This window comes from Calypte anna, chromosome 2 (genome assembly GCF_003957555.1).
Source record: "Calypte anna isolate BGI_N300 chromosome 2, bCalAnn1_v1.p, whole genome shotgun sequence".
Lineage (NCBI taxonomy): Eukaryota > Metazoa > Chordata > Aves > Apodiformes > Trochilidae > Calypte > Calypte anna.
In genome coordinates this window covers 41,712,477-41,736,540 of record NC_044245.1, presented here as the reverse complement: position 1 = coordinate 41,736,540, position 24,064 = coordinate 41,712,477, and the positions used below count along the sequence as shown (strand labels likewise).

At 42.0% G+C, this 24,064-nt stretch overlaps 1 protein-coding gene across 1 annotated transcript in view; it reads right to left on the bottom strand.

The window, feature by feature from the left end:
• STT3B (STT3 oligosaccharyltransferase complex catalytic subunit B) overlaps positions 1–6,929 on the bottom strand; it is a 52,980-nt gene extending 46,051 nt beyond the window's left edge. Inside the window, exon 1 of the mRNA XM_030444943.1 lies at positions 6,447–6,929. Coding sequence (XP_030300803.1) covers positions 6,447–6,727 — 281 coding nt within the window. The 5' untranslated portion in view covers positions 6,728–6,929. The remainder of the gene's footprint in view (positions 1–6,446) is intronic.
• Between the last annotated feature and the right edge of the window lie 17,135 nt (positions 6,930–24,064).

The window sequence follows — 24,064 nt, the reverse complement described above, 5'->3', positions numbered from 1 at the left end:
GTCTCTGTACTCAACCATACTCTGAACATATTTAATGAATGCTGCCCCTCCTAGACTCTCATGCATAACTCCATTACTGCACCCACATGAAGCCTAATGAGGTTTTCACCCCAACTGAAAGCTGTGAAAGTGAGAGAAGTACTCCCTGCTATGTAAAGACGGTAGAAAACAACAGTAGAGATGGTGCAGAGGTTTCATTCTTACATGAAAGCTACTTTATGAGGCCATATGGTAAACCACTTTTCAGCTGCCATCAGTCTAACTGAACACATCTTTCCTGAGGTCTCAAACTCAGAAAGCAGTCTCTGCTATGCCTTCAACTCTATCCAATGTTCTTTTTCCACACTGTCCTCCTTCCATCAAATTTCTATTTGTGATTTCCTAATCAGTAGAGAAGTTCAATGCAATCAACTGTACAACTTCTTGACTCTTAAACATGTATCAACCTTCTAGAAATGTTTACTTAGCTTCAAAACCTAGCACCTAAACAAGGAATGGCTGTTCAGGATATACAGGACTTGCCATAAAAAGAAAAGCCATAAAAGCCTGAGACTGACTTACATTAACGGTGCTTCTCAACACGTCATATTGTAATGGGAGTGATCAAAAAAATGTCTGATCTGGATCTTCCTCATTAAAAAGGGAGAAGGCAGAAGACACCTTGCAGGCTTTTCTTCCAGAACATAGAAATCTCTGAACTTGCCCTTCATGAACAAACAGACCCCACTAAATCAGAATTAGAGACTATGCTAGAATATTTTTCTTACCATAATATGGCAGAAATGATCCTGAGCTACGTGGCTACCTGAAATCCTGCTAAAATTAATGGTATTACTAGTCTATAAAGTTTTCATCATTCAAATGTAGTATATGCCTGTATCTTACACTTTAAGTCAAAATACTTAATCCAACCATTCATCAACAGTAAGTACACAATCTTTTAAAATATAGAGTACTTCTCATTTCACAGACTTAAAAAGCTTTGGAATGAAGATACTGTCCTAAGTTTTAAGTATGAATCTCTTTACATTTGCAACATCTCAAAATCAGTCCAAACTGATTATATTCAAACTGGACTGGAATCAAATACTTTACCCTATGGTCTGGAAGCTTTTGAACATTACCAACAAAAGGAAGTGTTTGGTAAAAGAATCCTGAGGTGGGTGGGAAATGTTTCCTAAACAGATTCCCACTCACGTGCTCACCTGCAAGGTTATGCTATAGGTCAAAAGTCTCCAGGAAGACACTAGGAAGACATCTGTCACACCTTGGGAACACAACATGGGCAACATCTGACCATAGCCAAAGATTGAGCACTGTTAATTGATACTATCAACACTATCATCATCTTTACATTATTTTTTCCTTCATATGAACACCAGCTTAACAGATTCTCATTCACTGATACATACCACTTCTTTTGTTACTCCTTTTGCTCCACTGCCTTAACATGCTCTGGATTTGTATGTATACATGTCCCCAGCCTATCACTCAATTCCAGCTTAACCTCTAAATTTTACATTCCCTCCCAGTATTCATGTTCTTTGTCAAAAATAAGAAACTGAACTGCAATATAAAAAATAATGATGGGCAGGCTCAGGGAACTAAAATGTTACAGTATTTTGACAATTTACCTCATTGAATCAGCTCACCGTGACGGCTTTAGAGCAAGCACAAAGGAAAAAGCAGGACTGCACGGTGGGTGACAGAGGAGTACTCCTACTCCAAAAGGCAATCATCAGATCAGCTAACTACAACACAAACCCACAACCTCATTCTCTCCCAACTAAATCAATACATTTACACAACCTTCAGTGTTCAATCAATTTTATACACCACTTCTAATGTTCACTTGAGTCACAGTTTGTATTTTAATGAAGTTTTCATATTGTATTTATAGATGCTAATTTAAGTTTTCATTAATGAAAGAAGTTAATAACAACTCAAGAACCCATCTAGCAAACATGATTTCAGCACAGCAAAATCTGCCTTTTTGATTGTGCCTATCTTAAAAATCCCTTTAACATATCTGCCTCTGGAATGCAAGCAATTACGCTGATTTTATTTTTACTTTCACCAGTTCATCCCCATACAGTAAAGTCCATTAATGGTAGACAATGGTGCCAGTGGTGAGAGAGTGGATTGCTATCATAACTATAAGCTGTACTTCCCACTAGCTCTATTATAGCAGTTAAAAAGCTGGTGGTTTGAGCAATCGATAGTGGTTTGGAAGAGGCAAAGATGTAAATGAGATTGTGGTAGTGCTGTTCAGTACCAGGAACTGGGAGGACAGCAGGAGACAACATTCCAGGTAGCAGTAGGTAGGCAAATGTAAATGACAAAGATTGCACTGGTGCTCCATCCTGCAAGGGGAAACTAGTATAGAGAGGACCTCATACTCAGACACAGGAACTTCTGCATTCGAACTTAAGCCATATCTTTCATCCCTCAAGTAACTGGTATTATCTGCTGTTTAGCAAGATGTTAAAATTCTCAGGGAAAGGCAAAAATTTGATTTAATGTCATAGGATGTGATTAACAACTCAGATACAGTTCTCACACGTGTGACTTAATGGTAATAACTATGCAAACAGAATGAATGTTACTATTTTGACAGCACTCCCTGAAGACTACTGGTGTACCAAAAGGTTGTTAACATTTTAGTTTGTAGCATCATCAGGATGCAACAGCCTTGCTAGATATATCTACTTTGTCTGTATACATATATATGCACACTTACAAATCATGTATTTATTTAAGCAACCAAATGAAAGAACATAAGGGCACGCTGGAGCTGTATTTCTGACACACTGGTGCATAGAGAGTAGTCTCTGTTCAAGTACTTCAGAATTTTGGTTCAGTAGGCATGCTGGCATTTAAGGCAGCATCTGACAGAAAGAATGACCTCGCTTGCCAACTAAGTTAAACATGCTGTTGTACTTTCATGAAAAGCACAGAAATTACGCTCTTGGTTCACCCAGCTGCCAAACCAGCCAACAGAAAAAACAACTTTCAGACATGAAATCTGTCCATCCCAATGTACCATCACTGTCCATGTTTCGAGTTCTTGGCCTGATGATGAAATCTTGAAGTTAAATGCTGGAGGCCTGTCAATAGCACAGCTTAAAGTCAATGTCATATGACTCCATCTATCAGCTCACCTGATCTAGGAGCTGCCAAAAATTACACACGTTTTTCAAAGCCCCAGCTAAAGTACAGAAAGTAAAGACAATAAGAGAAATATAAATAAAGTGTCAATACTGAATGAAAGAGGTATTCAGCATGGAAAAAACCCATCCATCCTAGTAATGACAACCAAATGAGAAAGTTTGGAAGTGACAGCATGGTGACTTCACAATATGGTTTTGTTTTGTTTTTCTTGTTTTCCCCTCACACATACATTGTACCTTAATGGAGATCAAGAGCAGAAGCTGCCCTCTTTTTACTGCCTTGGCACATAGTACTACATTTGGGTCATTTCTGGAAGAAATGCCAACTGGAATAAGTCTTGGAGGCTAATTTTACAAAACAAAAAAACCTCCTGCTCCAAATCAAAAGCCATTTATCAGAAATACAGCTTGAAAGGGATGTTAAAAAAAAAAGCAGTCAATTAATATTCAGTATGCCCAAGGTAAATCTTCCTTTTTTCCCACCCTGATCTCCTACATTTCTTATGTACATATCAGAAAACTGGATTTGCAAGTAAATGAGAAAGCTTTCTACACCTCAGAAGCAACAATATTTTCATTGAGAAGAACACAAGACTTGCCTAGTGCTCCTCATTTTATCAAATACAATTCAGCTTCCTCTCTTGATCACAAAATGAATACTGGAAAATAGGTGACATATCAACACATTGCAAAATATCCTATGCAAGTTTGACAGAAAAAAGCCAAAGGAATGGAGAAAACTGTAGAACTGTCCCGTGAGCAAAGACTATGGCCACTGTCCTTGAAAAGAAAAATTTTAAAATCCAGTTTACCTGAACAAGTTCCTATAGAAGTGGTTAAAAACCAAAACAAAACAAATTAAAAAAAACATATAGGGCACTGTTTCTAATCTCTTCTTATAAGCTCCTTTCCCACAATAGATCAGATTTGTAAGACCCTTACAACTCTGAAAAACCATTCCTACCCAGTTAGTCAACATATTTAGGAGTGATATCGTTTTTCTCTCTTTCCACCAGTACTGCTGCTGCTATAGAGAAAGCTCTTTGTTTTTCCTTAGTTTCTGCCATTTTAGGTTCTTTCCTGCTAATTAGCTTAAGTGCATTTGCCTCTACCATTTCTGGCATGCAGCAACATGACACTGGCATGTTTCTTGACATTTCAACTCCTTTTCAGACCTCCATCAAAATCAATCAATTTTGTCAACTTCATGTTCTTTAATTCACAGAGGCACAGCAGCATAGGCAGCAATGCCTTCACTTTGCATACTCAGGAAGATGACTTTGCATCAACTTACGTATTGCTTAAACCAGAAGTTTATCTTTTTTTACCCTTACCACAACATCATGGTTATGAACTTAACTCCCATAGCACCTTTTTTAATGTCCTCCAAGGCTTAATAATAAAAGTTATGCAACTCGACACTGCAATATTTCCATTTATCCAATGACGATGAGCCTTGGTTATAAAAATCAAATAAGGTTGGGGAAAAAAAAAGTAGGTTGCATGCTTAATAAAAAAGTGTTCTCTGTGACAGAAAGGAAGATCTTTTTAGCTTAGATTTAGGTTATAGGAATCTGAGAGCTACTCCATAGGATATAACCCTGGGTTCATAGCCTGTGTTTAACTGTTGCTCCCCTGTGCTGTTAACTTTTTTTAACTGAAAGTTTGCATTCCTCCCATACATTTGTATTTGCAGAAAAACATTTAAATTACAGGAAATTACTTGATATTTTGAGACATTTGGCTTTCAAACCATAAAATGTGTATTACTTCAAACAGCATTTAGAAACAAAGCAATTCCTTGTTCTCTATGCACTATTCTGAGCCATGATTTGTGAATGGATTACACTGGGGAAGGGGGGAAAGCAAGGGGGGGGAAGAGGGGGGGGCAAATCAACCAGAAAAGAGGAAGTTGTGCTTTTGAAAGTATCAAAGAAGAGTGCATACTTTACAGACAAGTACAGTTTCAGAAAGAATTTCAGATTAAGTTTAACACAGAGTGTCTACCATGCATTTCTAAACGAAGTATCACCTTCCTTCATGAGATTAACAATAAGGCATAAAAATTTAAATTAAAACCAAAGACTTCACTGTTCTAAAGTCATCTGCCGCTTATCCTAATTTAAATTCTAAAAAACCTCGCCGATTCCTAGGATGAAATAGACACGGATATAAAAATTCATTATCACGTTCTTGCATTAAAAAAACTGCCCCACAAGTCCCATCATCTTTCACTTCGCCTTGCTGCAAGGAACGAGTGCTCACTTCTTGATCTTATACATAAAATGGTTTCAATCCCCTCCAACGGGGAAAAGAACAGACAGCTTCTACAGAAAGGAAAGCAGTCTTCAGAAAAATCAAGATGCGTGGGAAACAGCAAAAGTCCTTGGGCTCAGAAACGCAGCTTTGAAACACCTGGCAGTAAATCAATGTCACCCATTTCACTGTAATCCCTCAAGTCACTTTTATGAAGATTACTTCCTGCAGTGCATTCCTCCCCCTCCTCTCTCTCTCCCTCCCCCCCCATCCCTCCCTCCCCGGACGACAAGGGCTCTAGGAAAGACCACTCCGAGAAGCCGCACCGCACAGACCAACGCCGCCAAAGAAGGACCCGAGCGCCGATCACGTTTAGTGCAACTGTTTCCTTACGAGGGCGGTCGCCGGAGCCCCTGATCCTGCCCGGCACCCCGCCTCCCCGCCAGCGACACAACTTTCCCCGTGCCCCTTCCGAGGGCGGCCGAGAGTCCCTGCCGCAACTCCACCGCGTCCAGCCCGCACAGCTCTGCCGGATCGGGGGGAACAGCCGTCTCCTCGGCCCCGAGCTCTCCGCCGCTGCGGTCCCTCTCGCCCTACGGGGACACCAAAGTGCCCGGCACCGCCGTTCGCTTCCGGCGCTTCCACTCCCTCTCCCCCGCCGGTCCCTCACGCCTGTCCCTGCGCACCGCGACCCCTCGGGCTCTCTCCAGATAATCTGCCCGTCCCGTCCGCGCTTCCACCCCTCCCCACTTCCCTCCCCGGGTGGCCGCGGCTCTCGGCTCCCTCCGCCCGCCCGAACGGGCAGGGCGCAAGTTCGCGAAGTGACGGGGCAGGGGGGGCAGGGGCCTCCCGCCATCCCCGCAGCCGCTGCCGGGGAATCCTGCGGGGCGTACCGCCTCCCCCCCCCCCCAACCTCTACCGCCGGGGCTCACGGCGTGGCGCCCGCCCGAGGAGCACCCTGTGAGGAGGCGGCTTTCCCGCCTCCCCGTCCCGTCCCGTCCGGCAGCGACGGGGTCTCACCAGGGGTCGAACTCGTGGATGATGCTCTCGAAACGGATGACGGCGAAGAGCCGGGAGCTGAAGCCGGCCAGCCAGGCCAGGAAGAGGATGGTGAAAGAGAGGAGCGACTGCCAGCCCGCCGGCTGCGACAGGCCCCCCGACAGGCCGCCTCCGCCCGCCGGGGGGCCGCCGGCAGCCGCCGCCGCCGTGCCGCCGCCCCCCGACCCGGTTCGGCTGTTGAGCAGCGCCACGGAGTTGGCGGCGGGTTTGTGCTTGTTGTCGGGGGCCGAGTGCTCCGCCATGTTGTACCCGGGGCTCCCTCGCAGCCTCTCCGCCTGGCGCGTGCGGGGAGGAGGCGGAGGACGAGGGGTGGGGGAGGGAGGGAGCGGGAGGAAGGGCAGGGGGAGGAGGGAGGCTCGGCAGGGGAGAGGCGGAGCCCGCCCGCTCCCTCAGCGCTCCTCACTCGCTCTCCGCCACCGCCTCCTCGCTCAGCCGGGCTCTGCCTCCCGCCGCCGCCGTTACCATCCCAGTGCGGCGCGGGGCGGGCGGAAGAGGGAGTGTGAGGGGGGAGGGGGGTGGCGGGGTGGAAGGGGGGGAGCCGGTGCGGCGCGCGAGCTCGGGTGGGCGGGACCAATGACGGGGGCGGGGCCAATGACGGGGAGGGGGCGGAGCCGGGAAGCCGAGGGCCGGGCTAGAGCTCGAGGCGGGCGAGCGGGAGAGGAGGAGGGGCCGGCGGGGGAGTGCGGGGGGGAGTGAGTCCCGCACCCGCGCAGGGACGGAGGCGGGAGGGCCGGCGGGCGGCCTTGAGGGGTCGCGGGTAGGGTCCTTCCACCGGCGAGAGGTTTGACATTGCCGCCCTCCAAGGCGGGAGGAGCTACGGGAGGGAGGGAGGAGCTACGGGTGGAGGGGAGGGGTTTCGGGGGGAGGGGCTCCGGGAGGGAAAGGCGGGTATGGGGGTGGGAGGTGCCGGTGCCCGCGGCAGCCCCTCGGACGGGAGCTGCGTGAGGGCCTGTCACAGAGCGACAGGTATTGAAGAGGGGCGGGGATAGGCCAGGCAGCCAATGGGAGATGCGGGGATAAAGGCGTGGCAGCGCGTGTAGGGGAGGCTGCTGTCGCCTGTAGCCATTGGTGGGATACGGGGAAAAAAAAAAAAACAAAAAAACCCCAACACAACAACCGGGGGCAGCCGTGAGCGACAGCCGCTCGCTTCAACCGGATCCTTCAGACGCCGCCATCCGCCCTGGCGGCCACCGGCGCCTGGCGAGGGCGCTGCGGTGCCTGTGGGGCGGCTCCGCTCCCCTCCCCTCTCGGCGTGCCCCTGGCGCCGCGGAGCCTGCCGGGAGTCGTAGTCCGTCGGGAGGGGGCGTGCCCCAGTCCCTGAGCCCGCCTGGGGCCGCAACGGCTGTAACGGCTCCGGCGGCCTCTGCCTCTGGGGGGACCCGGGGGGAGAGTGCGGGTTCGTGGCGCCTCTAGCGGTGGGAATGGAAGGGAAGGGAAGGGAAGAGAGGGGAGGGGAGGTGAGGTGTGTGTGGCAACCCCGGCCGTCCCTAGGGAGTCCTTGTGGGTATCACTCGCTCCCCTGAAGGGGCCCTAGGCTGGCGTTAAGCGCTGGGGCCAGTTGCTTGTCAAGCTGTGGAGGCTGCTCTTGTTTATCTTTCATCGTGTGAACGGACTCTGCGATGTTGTGGCTCCTCGCTCGGGGCTTACGTATCTTTTGTTCTTTTGCTTCAAATGGTCAGTCACCTCCATGGAAATCGTGCTGGCTGTAGCCAGAGCTTGACCATCAGGCAGCAACAAGAGGAGCTGTAGGCAAGGCCTGGCCTGGGGCCGGGAGGGCTTGCAGCTCCTGCACCTGCCTCTGGGGAGAGCACTTCCAGTCTGGTGCAGAAGCAAACAGAAACCCTGGGTTGGTGGGGTTTCTTTGTTTGGGTGGTTTTTTGGGTTTTTTTTTTTGTTTTTTTTAATGAATCATAGTATTGAATCATCATGATTGGCAAGGGCCTTAAAGAGCATTGAGTACAACCATCAGTCCTACACCTCCTTAACCACTGAATCATATACCAAAGCACCACATCTGGCTGTTTTTTAAATACCTCCAGGGATGGTGACTCCACCATCTCCCTTGTCTACCTGTTCCAGTGCTTCACCATTCCAGTGAAGAAGTTTTTCCTAATGTCTAATCTGAACCTCCCCTGGCAGGGCTTGAACCCATTACCTCATCTTCTATCACTGGGGAGAAGAAGGAAACACCCCCCTTACTAAAGCCTGCTTCCAGGTAGCTGTAGAGGGCAATGAGGTCTCCCCTCAACCTCCTCTTTTTCCAGAAGTCTCCTTGTAAGACCTGTCTGCCTATTTGTGGAGTTTTCATAACGAAACGCTATTTGAGAATAACTCCCTAACTTCCCTAAATGTTTCACTTGCAGTTATAAGGAGAATGTGAAGAAGATGGAAAGCTAGTGAAGTTTTGCAGCCATGTTTTTTGAATGGTCCTGTTGACCTTCATTCCACTCTGAGACAGCAGGAGACTGCCTTTCTTTAGTAAAAGTTATAGGTAATAAGCACAGGCAGTATAAAAATATATATTTTAAAACAAACAACTCATTTTGTGACTTTTATGTAGAACTTTATTTTTAAAATTGAATAGCTCAGGCTTTCTTGTCTGAGATCCAGGCTGTTGTTTTCGGACACAAACATGGCTTTTCCAAGGTCCTGAAGATTTGCAGTTCAGTTTCACTAATATCAGTGGAGACTACACTGGGCCTTAGATGACTAATACAATTCTAATTAGTCCTTGTTACTGCCCTTATTTTATGTACTTGGCAGAGGAAGAAGCCAGTATGCTTCTTTGTAAGCAAAGTGGAAGCCTTTCTATTAAAGTTGTTCTTTTAGTGGGAAGTTCTGTTGAAGAATTTGTGGAGAATGTAGCTTTTTCCTCAATCCTTGTATTAGTCAACAGCTGTGACTTGAGCACCAGGTTTCAAAGCAGAGTTACTGTGTTTTAAAGTGTGTTTTAGGATGAGCATTTTAATATTCCCTTGCTACTAAAGGACTCCATTTTACATCTGCTTTTAGAATAAGGCTTAGAAAAACTTAAAAGAAAATTTTGAATTTCAGTTTTGGTGAATTGTGTCTCCTAAAAGACTGTATTTTGTTTGGTGGGGTTTTTATTTGTTTGGTTCTTTCTTTTTTTTTTCCTAACACGTTCTTTCTAATGCCTGTTAAAATAGGCCAATAATATGTTCAAGATAAACAAAGTTAGACATTTGCCCCTTTTCTGGTTTTGTCAGTGAGGCTTTTTTAATGAGCTGACCAACTGGCATTTCAAGTGAAGGATTTTTTTTTAATTGGCTCCTGAACAAAGAGCAAATGTGACTAGAAATACACAAGTATCAAATGTTTTCTAAAATGCATTGACTGATTTTTACAACAGGCTCAACCCTGGTGTACTTTTATGAAATGACCATTTTCTCCGCTGGGATCTTGTATTTTGACAGCAGCAGTTCAAGCTTAGCAATGCAGTAGAGGAGCTGCTTTAAATGGTAGTGTTGCATATAGAATACTTTTGTCTTTCCTCCTCTTCCCTCGACCATTTTTCTAGATGCTAAGCAGCCCAAAAGGATGGATGATGCATATCAGCTGGAAAAAAAAATGTATATAATAACTTCTTTTTATTTAGTATCAGTGTTAACATTACTTGATTGGGAATCTGGTTCACTTAAAAATCATTGCAGAACATGGTGAGGATAAGGTTTTTTGGTGCTTACTTTAAATTTCAGTGCTTTAACTTTTACATCCAACAAGGAGGTTCTATCATTCTAACTATAGTTAGACAGAGTTAAATCAGACGATTTTTTGAGCATAGACAGGCCCAGGCAGAACATGATTTATTTGAATGCTGACTAATGGTAAAGTGTTTCCTTGTCATTGGTAATAAATGATATTGTTGACTATTTTCAAACCAAAGTCTGTACTGCTGAATGCCTCAGTGCTTGGGAAATGAAATTTAGTGGTAGCAAAGGCATGGTTCTAGTAAAAGCTTTTATTAACTCTTTGTAAATATATAGTTTGAATTTTTGTATGAAACCATATTTAGCAGCCTTACAATAAAATTGATTCAAGGAACACACACAGGTGGAAATTCATAGGCTCCTGCAGTTAGATGGAAGGGTTCAGTGGTATTGATGCTGCCATGACTGCAGTGGAAAGTACATTTCTGTAGAGGAGAGGCAAAATGTATTCTGCAGGCTGCATTCAACCCATACTAATAGCTTGATGGGGAAACAGATTTCAATCTTTCAGTTTTTATTTATTTTTAAAATTACATTCTTCCCCATCCTACCTCTTTGTGTTTCTCCATTAGTTTTAATGTAATTTGGTTTGATTTGTACCATTCTGTGTGGTGGCATTTTCTTTGAATACAAAAAAAAATGTCCATGTTAAGAGTTGACTTTGTGTCATGAACCACTTTGCATACTGAAAATCAGTGTCCTGTTCTGAGCATGCAAAATAATAGCTAAAAACCTTAAGAAAAAAATAATTTTCAAGCTTCCTTAATAATGGAATTACTCAGTGATAATGCCAAGTCCTGAATTCATGTTATAGTTGTAAAAAACCAGAGCATCTTAAAAGTTGTGAAGCTGCATACAGGAAAATGTCAGATGAGAGCTCATCATTCCTCAGCACAGCTACCATATGTCACTGATGTTCAGTCTGCTATTGAAAGAATGTCAAACTTAATTTGTGCTGAAAAAAACTACACATGGACACATCCAGGTAATAATTTATTAATCAGAAGTACAAACTCATGGTTGTTGGGAGCAGCTTGTTTTTAAAAAAGCTTTATTGGAATATTTCAGCAGTGTTTATTAACAGGAGTATATACTTTAGTTTAATAAGACATTTCAAGAGCAGTGCAGGTTTAAGATGAATAAACAAGACAGTCCTTCCAACTTTGTTGTCCTGCCTATGAACAAGTTCATAAGCTTAGTATTAAGGGTTTTTTTGAGGGTGACTTTAGAAATTAATGATACAATCCTTCCTGAGCTGAAGGATATTAATGTAAGTAGCACAGTTGAGCATAACTTGATCCGGTGGAGGATGCTTGATTTCAGCTATGTGTTCAAGATGATCATTGTTCACAAATGTATGGCAGTGTTTAAATAAGAGAAAACATAAGACTATTGTACATTATTTTACTTGAGAATCTGAATTTTAATGCATTTTAAAATAACTATTAGTCTCCATATCTGCAAAATGGTCTGGGTTTAAAATAACTTGAAAATCAGTTTAATTCAGCAGGTGCAACCCTTCGTGGATACATATAATTCACTTAAGCCAGTTGTAAACTGATACAAGATTGTCTGCAAAGAGCTTTGCACCTGTGTAACTATAATGAGGTGTTTAATTGATTTGAATTAAAATGACACAAGTGTTGTGTTTTGACAAGGCCTTTATCTAGCATGTAATTCAATAAAAGTAGAACTTGACTTACTCCTGGCAGTGTTCTACTGGTGATTTCTCCTCTTCCTTTCTAATAATTTAATCACATGTTGATGCTCCTTCTCTGCTTCTGCTGTTTTGATTATCCTACTTAATTTCCATTTCCCATAACCAGCACAGTGGTAAAAATCACTCCAATTTACACACACACATCTGCCAGGAAGCACAGTGCTTTTTGCTCTCCCTCCCCAGTCCCAGCATATTCCTCTGCTGCTTTTGTATAAACTTTGTCTTCACTTCTTGTGAAGAAATGGGCCTTTTCCCCTCTGATGGGCTTGTACCAGCTCTTCAAAGTCTTTGTCCCATGTTAGAAAAACTGAGGGAGAGGCACCAAGTGGGCCTGTGTTTAAACAAATAAAAAACCCCAACATAACAAAGCCAAAACAAACATACTCAAAATTATACATGTGTATATTTTTACCAATATGCATAAGTGCTGTGCATTATTTAAAACCTCTGGATCTCTGAAGTACCTTTCTTGAAGTGCTGTGTTTTGTCACCTCTAGTGCTTGCAAGCACCTTAACAAGAGCTTTGTTGTTCTTGGCAAATGCTGCAGCCAAGAATTTTTCAGAATTTTCATTTTCTTCCTTCTGGTAAAAAAGAATGTGCTACCTTGGGGATGATTAGCAAAAAGTAAAATTTAAAAAAAAAATCCCAAACGTTTTCTTCAGGGATGTCACTAAATGGCCCATCGGATAGCTGAGGAGTGATGTTTAAAATGTAAATGCTATGTCCACAGAATTTGCAGGTACTGGGCCTTGTTGAAATATTATGTTGGAACAGCAAACCTCCTAAGGGAACCAGCTTGGGGGGAAGAGCCAAACTCTGGGGAGTGTAGTGAAAGATATATAAATTTTAAATGTATGGGATCTGCCACTGCTTAGTTGGAATTAAGGTGAATTTCGTCACTAGATTGAAGTGAAAGGGGAGAGCAGAATATGCAGGTGGCGTTCTGCCATTAGCTGTAACACCAGCTGCGTGTTACAACATTGGAGTAAGATGTCTGGAAACAGCAAGGAAGAGAGGAACAGAAAGGAAAGCAAATTATTATTTGTTTATGTTATTTAAAGCCTTATGAAATTATTGGGAGTATTTTGTTGGTAGGATTTTGATCACCCCTGAGCTGTATTTTCTTTCATTGCCTGTCTCACCAGAACATTCCATGCAATTCCTCGTAGTAATTGAATGAAGGGGAAGGGGGTATTCTTTGCAAAGTGTCTGTAGACTATTGGCACAGTTCATCAAAACTCTTCTGATTTTAATTTGGTTGATAAATTTGAGCAAGTTGTTTAAGTTGAATAGTTCTTCTACAGTATCAAAGATAGCCAAGCACATTAACTAGTTCAGTAGGGAAAAAGTTGAAATTTTTATAATACCAGTGAAGAATTCCTCATGCCTGGGAGCTTCTCTGCAAGAATTGTGCAGAGTTTTTCCATAACTGGATTTGTAGTCTAAATACGCATAGCATAGAGGAAAGAGAAGTTTACAAAGCATTATTTCTGCTGCTTTTCTGTTGTCTTCTTGCTGTCTTCTCAATTACTTGTAGATAATCTTCTAGTCAATGCTGCATCCATAACTGCATCAGAATTGCAAAAGAGTGACAGTAATTTTGTTGCAGAATTAACTGTGCCAAAAGATGCAATGCAATACAAAGCAAGAGCTTATGGGTGATTTGGGATAGTGTAATTTCAATTCATCCTTACATATAGATTTGGAGTGAGGACATTATTGAAAAGAGAATTCAGCAATGACTATTTTATGACTTTTTTTTTTTTTTTTTTTTTTTTTTTTAGCTGCTGCAGTGGCATCAAATGATTAGAGGTTTCAGAAGCTGAAAAACTTCTGTATTGGAGAAAAATTACTTACAGGCTTTTAATGGCTTCCGTCCACATGTGTACTAAGACACCATGTTCTGTGATACCTATGTAGGTCGTCAGTTCTAACCACAGGAATCTCTTTCTGCAAATGACTGTAGCACTTGAATCCCAGATTCTTTGTTACACAGTTATATTTCTGGCATGTGTTTCTGATACTTAAAAAAAATTATTTACTTTTAAAAAATCTTTTTTAATTGTATATGTATCTGGAACAATGAAATTTAAAATCCTATCCTGAGGAAATGGATCCCATAATAATTAATCCTTACTGCTGCTTTTTTTTTTTTTTTTCCTGTATCCCTCCCTCAATTTTTGTTCTGCTTATATAGGTCTTAGAACACTGAAATCCCTATTGATACTATATGCCAGTTACTGATATGTGCTCCCAGAATAAAAAGTTGGTATTTCAACTTAATTTCCTAAAAGATAATTTTTAATTGATAAAGGAAAGCAACCACATAAATTGAGGCAAAAATAAACATAGTTTTCTTTTTTGCCTATGAGAAGTGCTGCTGCAAAAACAGAACCAGAGAACAGACTCTGCTGCCAAAGCACCCCAAGCAACGTTTAAAGCAGACACTTGCTGGACTTACTGGGCAGGTTATATGACTGTTCCATGCTCTATTTTCCTTCCTTGATGTTGCAGTCAGCTGAAGCAATATGCCCTAATGGAACGAGCCATCTCATAACTTGAAAAAGCCTCCGTTGTTTCATGGTGTGAATTCTGTCCTCTAGAACTTGTTCTTGTTTTTGCCTTTTATGCTCTCCGTATTGCATTTAAAACATTTTGGGGGTGTTGCATGAAGTTGTGTTTAACATAAAGGTGCAAAAGTGCCTTAAAAATGCTGAGTTAATAACTCTACTCCCCTAGCACATACATGCAGCCTGCCTGCTTGCTCCCATCCTTCACCTTATTGTTACTGTGCCTCCTTTTTGCATGGAGCCAAAGTTGCTAAATTGCCAAGACCTGTGTATCTAATCTCAGCATTGCTTTTTTGCTGAGCTACAAGAGGTGCATATTGGTTTTGTGCAATGCATTGCTTTAGCTTCTTTGTGCCACGGAGATCACACAGTCGGAACAGCCAAACTGTGAAACTTCAAAATCATGTGGGTGAGAGGTGGACAAACCTTCCAACTGTTCCCTGTAGTGATGCCTTAAGTGTGGACCATTGTGTACAGGATTCAAGGTTCATCTTGAGGGCCTTTCCAGTTCTGTCATCTCCTGTGTCAGATTGGCATTGTTAACGTGGGGCAATGGGATGCAGATGACATGACACAGCAGGATAGCACCAGCATCCAAACTATGCAGCAGCTTCCATACCTGCTCTTGTCCTCTGTCCTCTAACAGACACAGTATCATAAAGGGTTTGTCACAGTTTAACACTGACCTGGCAGTTATCTGGATGACAGATGCTCTCTATTAATCCCCCTCTCTGATAAAGAAAGGAGAGAGAATAAGGGAGAGAGACTTATGGGTTGGAAACTAAACTACACAGCTTTAATGAAACAGTAATGACAAAAAGGAAAAATTATTAAATATATACAAATATACAGGAAAGTGATACCCCGTTCCTCTCTGCTTTCCCCTAATAACTCTCACATCACTACTGAGGCTGCAGGGGAGCCCTGGGAAAGTCCAGGCTGGACTCCTGGAGTCAGCAGCAATTGGGAGCTGGAGGCAGGAACACAGATTCAGGCTGGCACAGATCAGGACCACAGGCAGACGAATGGATGGAATCCTCACAGGGTGAAGCAAACAGGGAGAGGTGGAGGGAAAAGGAAGAAAGAAGAGGCACAAGGTTTGACCCTTGTGATTCCTCAAACTTATTCCAAGTATCACGCGTGTGGGGTGGAATACTCTGTTTGGTCAATTTTGGTCTGCTCCTCCCTAAAGAAGGGTTGCAGGTGTGAACTCTTTACTCCTTTTCTATTTCCAGAGCAGAAGTTGTTCCTCAGAACCAAGCAATGGCCTTGGTTCCAAGGAACATTCTCCAGCCATAACTATCCTCGAGCATTATCAGTCCCAGATGGAGACACTGACTGAGAAACTTGCTGTTAATTTCAGCAGGTACAGCTACTTACAAAAGACTTAGCTGAAAGCAAAACTGCAAGACAGAAAATTAGGTCTATCCTGGCCCAAACCAGGACAAGTTTATCAGCATTAATTTGAGAGAGATGTGTTTTGTGAGTGTAGTTTCATCCTTTCAAATGCATGGTACAAAGTTAGAGTCTTGTGGCTGCATGGAAGATCTCTCATGGAGGACTTCCTCCCCTTCTTCCTTCTTCTCTTCAGACCTTGGTGTTCCTTCTGTTTCTAACTTTTTTGTTCCCTCCTCCTCCCTCTAGCTGGTGTTTTCTTATCTTTTTTAAGATACATTATCATAGAATGCCACCAACCTGGCTGATGTACCCAATACAGGCTTCCAAGTTTACACAGGCAAGCTGGATAGGGATTGTGACCAAACTATCAGTATCACAGTATGTTTTTTCTGGTTACCATAGTTTTTTACTCTGTTCAGAGGTCTCTTACATAATATACTTATCTCTACAATGTCACACATTTAATATCATGCTCAGAGGCTGTACATATTTATGGAGTCACACAACTTTTACTTGATTTGTTGTTTTAGTTGGGTTAAAGGTATGCTTCTGAGGATCAGCCAGATCCTCTGTAGTTTTATTAGCACTTTCTGTCACCATGATACTATTACATTTTGCAGTATTGTAGAAACTCCTAAAAATTTGGAAGCACAAGGTCAAGCCCTGAGTGCTTTTAGGTGTTCAATTCTGAATCATATTTATTTATGATGGCAAATGATGACATTTTAATCTGTCCATCATATATTGGAGCAAGATGAAGAGTGACAGATCCCCAGTAGGATTAAAAATGAAATATCACTATTTTAGTTGCTCTGTCTCCACATGGTATTATTATCCTTTTACTTATATAGCCAACATCGTGTCATCTAGTTTCTTGATAAAGAAGTAGAAGCATTCAGCTTCCTAAGCAGTAGTGCAAGGTAGGTCCAAAAGGAATGCATACAGTAAGCTCTCATCCAGGTTGGCAAGTATAATCAGAACTTTAGGCCCATCAGCCTGATCTCAGTGCCTGGCAGGGTTATGGAACAGATCATCCTCAGTGCAATAACACAGCATCTGCAGGATGGGCAAGGGATTAGACCCAGCCAGCACGGGTTTAGGAAGGGCAGGTCCTGTCTGACCAACCTGATCTCCTTTTATGATCAGGTGACCCGACTGGTGGATGAGGGGAAGGCGGTGGATGTGGTCTACCTGGACTTCAGCAAAGCGTTTGACACCGTCTCCCACAGCATTCTCCAGAAGAAGCTGTCAGCCCACAGCTTGGACAGGAGCACCCTGTGCTGGGTTAGGAACTGGCTGGAGGGCCGGGGCCCAGAGAGTGGTGGTGAACGGGGCTGCATCAAAATGGCGGCTGGTCACTAGTGGTGTCCCCCAGGGATCAGTGTTGGGCCCAGTTCTGTTTAATATCTTTATATATGATTTAGATGAGGGGATTGGGTCCATCATCAGCAAATTTGCAGATGGCACTAAGATGGGGGTGAGTGTGGATCAGCTGGAAGGCAGGAGGGCTCTGCAGAGGGACCTGGACAGACTGGAGAGTTGAGCTGATTCCAGTGGGATGAGGTTCAACAAGGCCAAGTGCCGGGTCCTCCACACAACAACCTCATGCAGCGCTACAGGCTGGGGACAGAGTGGTTGGAGAGCAGCCAGGCAGAGAGGGACCTTGGAGATTGGACTGATAGGAAGCTGAACATGAGCCAGCAGTGTGCCCAGGTGGCCAAGAAGGCCAATGGCATCCTGGCCTGTATCCGGAACAGCATCGCCAGCAGGTCCAAGGAAGGGATTCTGCCCCTGTACTCAGCTCTGGTGAGGCCACACCTTGAGTACTGTGTCCAGTTCTGGGCCCCTCAGTTCAGGAAGGATATCGAGGTCCTGGAGCAGGTCCAAAGGAGGGCAACCAGGCTGGTGAAGGGACTCGAGCACAGATCCTATGAGGTGAGGCTGAGGGAGCTGGGGGTGTTCAGCCTGGAGAAGAGGTGGCTCAGGGGAGACCTCATCACTCTCTACAACTCTCTGAAAGGAGGGTGTAGCCAGGGGGGGGTTGGTCTCTTCTCCCAGGCAACTCTCAGCAAGACAAGAGGGCATGGTCTCAAGTTGTGCTGGGGGAGGTTTAGGTTGGATTTTAGAAAGAATTTCTTTACCGAGAGGGTGATCAGACACTGGAATGGGCTGCCCAGGGAAGTAGTGGATTCTCCATCCCTGGGGATATTTAAAAAGAGACTGGATGTGGGACTCAGTGCCATGGTCTGGTAACTGCAGTGGTAGTGGGTCAAGGGTTGGACCTCATGATCTCTGAGGTGCCTTCCAACCCAGCCAGTTCTATGATTCTATGATTCTATGATAACTTGTTCCACCTGTCACTGCTTGAGAAATGAATACTTCTCAATACAGGCTTTTAATCTGGTAACTAGGTGTTCTTGTGCTTTATCTTAAGTTCGTTTTGGAAGCAGCTCATCAGTCCTAACTATTGCTTTTTATTAACTTTTGGAAAGCCACCCTTTTGTATATTGGGAGATTAACCATAATTAGATTCCATCTCACTAAAGTACTGCTATATAAACCACTTCAACTCTTGTTTAATGGAGAACCTGAATGTGGAAAGGCTTTACGTTACCAAGGAAAGAATATTTAAATTGGCCAGAACAGTGCCTCTTAGCACATCACCTTTGGCATTGCCTTCTTGCCTATGCTTATGTAGACCTTATTTTCAGGCATCTGCAAGGCTTGAGAAATGCTCTGGAGTTATAGATAATACACTGGTAGCAGAGTTGAGATGCTAAATATTCAAAACAAGCTCATTAGTGTATGGATGTCATGAGCAGACAAACACTGTGTTTCTACCCATGTATCTAGTGAACTGAGTATTTTAAAAATTACAGTTACTTAGGCCTAACTTTTTCTCACTGGCTGAGCTGGCAGAGCTTTTTCTCACTAGAGGAACAGGGTCACAGGGACTGCTTCTTTTTTTACCAACACTGGTGATATATTTCAAAGTGTGGTCAGTGTATCCCCATCATGACTGCCTATAAGGAATGTGTAATAGGAAGTCCAGCACCTGTGACCCTAGGTTGACTATGGAGAAATAATTCTTCCTTGGAAAACTTTATTCCAAAGGGGATGTAAAAATTGAAAATGACTGAAAACAGCTATTTTGTGGCCAATGTTTACACTCTTGGTCTAATACACGGTCTCCTACTGTGAATAGGGAGCTGCTCCAGTCCTGTCTGCTGATGAATAAAATTTACATGTAGAGTAAAAGAACTGTAAAAATATGATAGTGTATAGACTTTTTAAAATGTCTGTCCCTAACTAATGAAATCTAGGTTTGCTAGGGCTCTGAAGAAGAGTACTGTAGATTGGCAAGTATCTTGGTTTGATGAGAGATGAACTTCTAGCCTCAAACCATTAATACTAAATGGTGCTAGATTTCCTGCCCTTCAGCTGTGTTGCAAGGGTACTGACTGCAATTCCTGAGGCTGAAAGGAAGAAAACTCTGACAGTTGTGGAAGTCTTTGCTTCAGTTGTGGAGAAATGTTAGAAGTATTTTAAATTCTAAGCTTCTTTCCCCTGACTGTGGTAGAAGAAAAAGAAAAATGCCTGTGCCTGAAGGAGCACTGATGAAATCCTAATCAGATGGCATTCTTGGTGCTTAGCTACCTGGTTAATCTAGGCATCTTGCCTAAAGTAACAGAATTAAGCATTTCTTGCTGTGACTTTTTGAATTCTTTTGAAGATAGAGTTGCTTGGTTTCTGACTGGGCTGAATCTGTGAAAGAAGAATGAGGTCTATGAGAGAAGAAAAATCAGTGATTTTTCTGTCAAGGTTTCCATCTAGTTGAGGTGAAATGTTGTCAGAGAGCACTTACTGTGACATGTGTGTTAAACTTGTGTCTTTTGTGTCATAGTCTTCTTAGAAGCCAGCAAGATGCTACTTGCTGCTGACTGTTAATCAGGATCAAAATATCTTTTTGGAGAAGCATGTTGGTTTGGATCAGAAAAGCATCTTTCTTGACAGTATATACTGTTTTGACAGTTTTCTAGGTATGTCGTTTCATTTTTTTTCCTAGAAAAATTAAAGGAAGAGTTATGATTTAAAAAAAAAATTCTGTGCTCCCTCTGGAGATCAGGTTGTGTGAGACATTTGTAGTTTAATTATATGTCTGGATATAACAAAAGAGGCATGTTTGAGGATTCTCTGTTGCAAGGGATGGGGCTAGGACATTACTGCAGATTCTGGATGATGGGAGAAAAGTTGCTTGAAGTATTTTTATAAGATCAATTTTCATAAAATCTATTTTAGCATGTTTTACTTGTAGACTGTAATCTTAAAATTGTTGAAATGTCTAAGCCTTAAGTTGAGCACTTAAGCAAGTATTTCTCTGTAGGTATGTGAATAGCCCTATTAAAGTGGATAGAGCTAAACTTATGCTGAAGTGTTTTGGTGAATCAAGTTCCCAGAGAATTTAATGCATGAAAAGAAAAATATATAAAAATAGGTGAGCAGTATTACCAGGTTCTGTGGAAATATTGCTCCTTTCTGTATGTTCTTAGTGCAATTTCTTTCTCTTTAGTGCAATTTTCCTATAAATGCACGGTTCAGCAACCCAGATGCAAGAAGTATGCCCTAAATATCTTTCCCCTCCCTCCCTTCCTCTCTCCCTCAAAGTTGTATATGGTACGCATATGATGCTAGATATTGATATTACTCTTTTATTAAGAATGTATAAAATGCTGGACAGTAATAAGCAGCTTAAGGGCTGGATCTGTGTACAGAGAAAGCAGAAGACATCACCTGCCCTCCTGCTCCAGTTCAGTATCATACTAGTCATCGTGCTCAAGAAATTCTATTATCGCTCTGCAAACTGAATTAAGTCACTGTTGCCACTGAGAATTATTTGTAATTTTGTTCTGGAAGAATCAGCCCACAGAAATGGGTCTCAGAATTTTTTTTTTTTTTTTGATGACAGGGATGTATATGCTCTCCGGAAGGTGCATGGCATGTATCTTGAGGGAAGAGATCATGTGAGAAACCCAGAGTTACTCAAGACTCACCCAATTGATAGGCATAGCCAGTGTACAGCCCAGTTACTACTCTTTCTGTCCCATTGGAAACTCAGCATGGGACCAGTAAATGGCCTCTCTGCTTCCTGTGGAGAGAAGAAAGCCATAACTGGGGCTGTGTATCACTGTGGGGTCAGCCACAGCTGCAATAGGTGTGTAGCTGAGGTGCTGGAGAGTATTATCTGCTAATTTTTCCAAGGAAGGATTTACAATCATGTTCAAGGAATGTCTCAGACTGTACTCCTTGGTGTGGCAGGGATCAATAACTGAAGCTCCCTCTGTTCAGTCTTTTTTTTTCATGTAGATTTTAGGTGGCTTGAATAGCATGGCAGAGCAGCTTTCTCATAAGTGGCTGTAGGTGAAGCTCAAGGTGATGATGTTAATTTCAGGTATTTTGGTAAATATAGCCAGTTAGTCTGTGAAGACTAACATGGTGTCATTTCAATAATTCTCACTGATGTTACCAATCATTTATTGCTCTAACTTGACTATTAGATTAACATCCCAAATTGGGCTTAAATACTTGTGGCATACTCTTAACCTGTATGACTTTGCTGTGTCACTTTGCCCTGAGCATACAAGTTGTGTTAGACCACAGTCAAGTCTAAACATGTCAGAAAGTGTAATATTTTAGAAGCCTAAGTATGATATCAAACTTGTGAAATGGAACCTAAATCTAAACAATTTGTTTGATCTGATTGCAGTTTTAGAACATGTAGTGAACTTTTTGGACTTTTCAACCTTATATAATGAAGGACAGAGTTTTCATAAGATGCTGTAATTAATAATTTTCTTTTACTATATGAATCATGGAATCTAGAGCTAGGAAAGACATACTAGTTACATAGTCTATTGCCTTGCCACTGAGAAATGGTTCTGTATCCTAACCTTTTCTATTGCTTTATGCAATTCATTTTTCAATATCTCTACAAATAGCAGGATTTTGACCACTTCTCTAGGGAAGTTATTCAATAACTTATTCAAAATTGTTTCATTATATTTTACTTCATTTTTAGCATACATATATAAATAAGTAGGTGGATATAGATACATTCTAACGGGTAGCAATTTGTGGTCTGATTTTTTCTGAGCTACATAGAGAGAGAAAAATATTATTTTCCAGTTCAATGCTCTGTATACCCAAGTGCCTCAACAAATGTTGAGGTTTTGCAATTATGTTTTCATTTCTATTTTGTTACAGTAAGGCTGTGCCACCCCTCCTCTTATCCTATATACTGTAGAAAAAAATTCTTTTGAATACATCCTGATTAAAAAAAAAAAAGCTTCTCCTATTGCCATGATTTCTTATGGCAGCCATTTAAGGTACTGCTAATTGCAATGGCAGGTAAAAATAAGAGTAAGCAAAATGAGATCTGTAAATTATATCTCTTTATTTTAAATTCATGACTATATGTCTTTGCTACTGCCCTTGATAATTGTTACTGCCAAGCACTGTAGGTCTTTATGGGCATTCCTTCTGAACTAACAATGTTATCATTGGAACAAATTGCACAGGTCTTGTTCTTTTAATCTCTCTGAGAGATTAAGGATAACGTAATGAATAGCATCATATAGGCATAAAAATCTAACATTCACTTTCATTTTGTTTCAGCCTTTAATGAAACTGTTACTGTTCTTCTAGAAGATGCAACAGAAATAATTTATTGTGGTTTAAAACATAGTAGCACATCTATTTGCCCATGAGCACAGTGATTCATCACTTCTTTGGCAAAACTTAAGTGATAACAAGGATTTGCTGTGTAAGAGTGTACAATGTGGGGATGATTAATCTAAGTATCAGAACTGAAAACAGATCAGTTTAAATAAATAAGCCTAAAATATAGCTTGCTAAAGCAATTCATATAAAAATAAAGACAGTATTAATTTAAATTTAAAAATAGCATATTCGTATCTTTAATATGAGAAGTTTTAAAAGAAAAGTTTTATTCAGTTTTCTGAATAGCTGGAATCTAAATAAACACAGGAATTCCAGTATTTCTAGCCTTAGAAACAGAATCATTCATGGTTACAGTTTGGCAGGTTTAAGTTCCTTAATGAATTGTATCTTAATGAAATAACATGATTGCCTACAAAGCTGTGGATGAGCAAAAAAGACCTTTGAAAATTTTATGGCCCTCATCCCTTAGTTACACGGAGTGTGTTCTTATGTTTTCCCTCCATATAGATGCAGGCATTAAGAAACAGACTTACTCCCCTCCCTTCCCAAACATATTGATGAGACTTATGCCCATGCTAAAATGTTTTAAGTACTTAATATCTTAAAAAAATGTCCACATTCAACTTATTTTTATACATTCTTTTTAAAGGACTTTAGTTTTATACAAAGGATATATGTGGGGATGTTTTGCAAATATATGAGGGGATATTATACAAAGGATATATATATGTGGGGATATTTTGCTTAAATAAAGTGAAAACATGAAGTGAGGTAAAAAATGATCCCCAAAGAAGCAGCGCTGCCATCTGAGAAGGTTTTTTACTACTTTTGCTTGTTATAAGTTGCTGAGCAAAGTAAGCAAATGAGCAAATTTGTTACCCAGGAAGCTAAAAATAGAAATCTTCAAAATTTGTGTGGCATTCCTGAGAAAAACCTCTTGGACTGTGATCAGTTTGTTGCAAGAAATCTTCCCACCAAAGCTTCAGATGACTTAGGAAATGTCACTGGTTAGGAATGTACTGGACAGCCAGCACTGGTGGGAGCCAAAACCACCCCGAGCAAATGTCATTAGATTCTAGAAACATTACTATAGTTTCATTAATCAGGTTTCATGCCCAAACAGTCATTTCCAGAAAGTAAAAATCTTATTTCCTTTAAAAATTTGTCTTTGTCTCTTTCCTGTTCTCATCCTCAGCATTTTTTAATTTTTAAAGCTTGATGAATCTCTGTGGTTGTCTTTCATATCATACATCTATGCTGAAATCTAGCAATGTAACTCCTCATGATACACCTATGCTGGCTTTAAAATAGCTAGCTTGTATACCTAGAATAGCCAGACAGATGTCTGGAGCATTTAGGCTGTTTGATATATTTAGGCTTTAACAATATTTATTGAGACTGGTCCTGCTTTGGGCTGTCAGTCA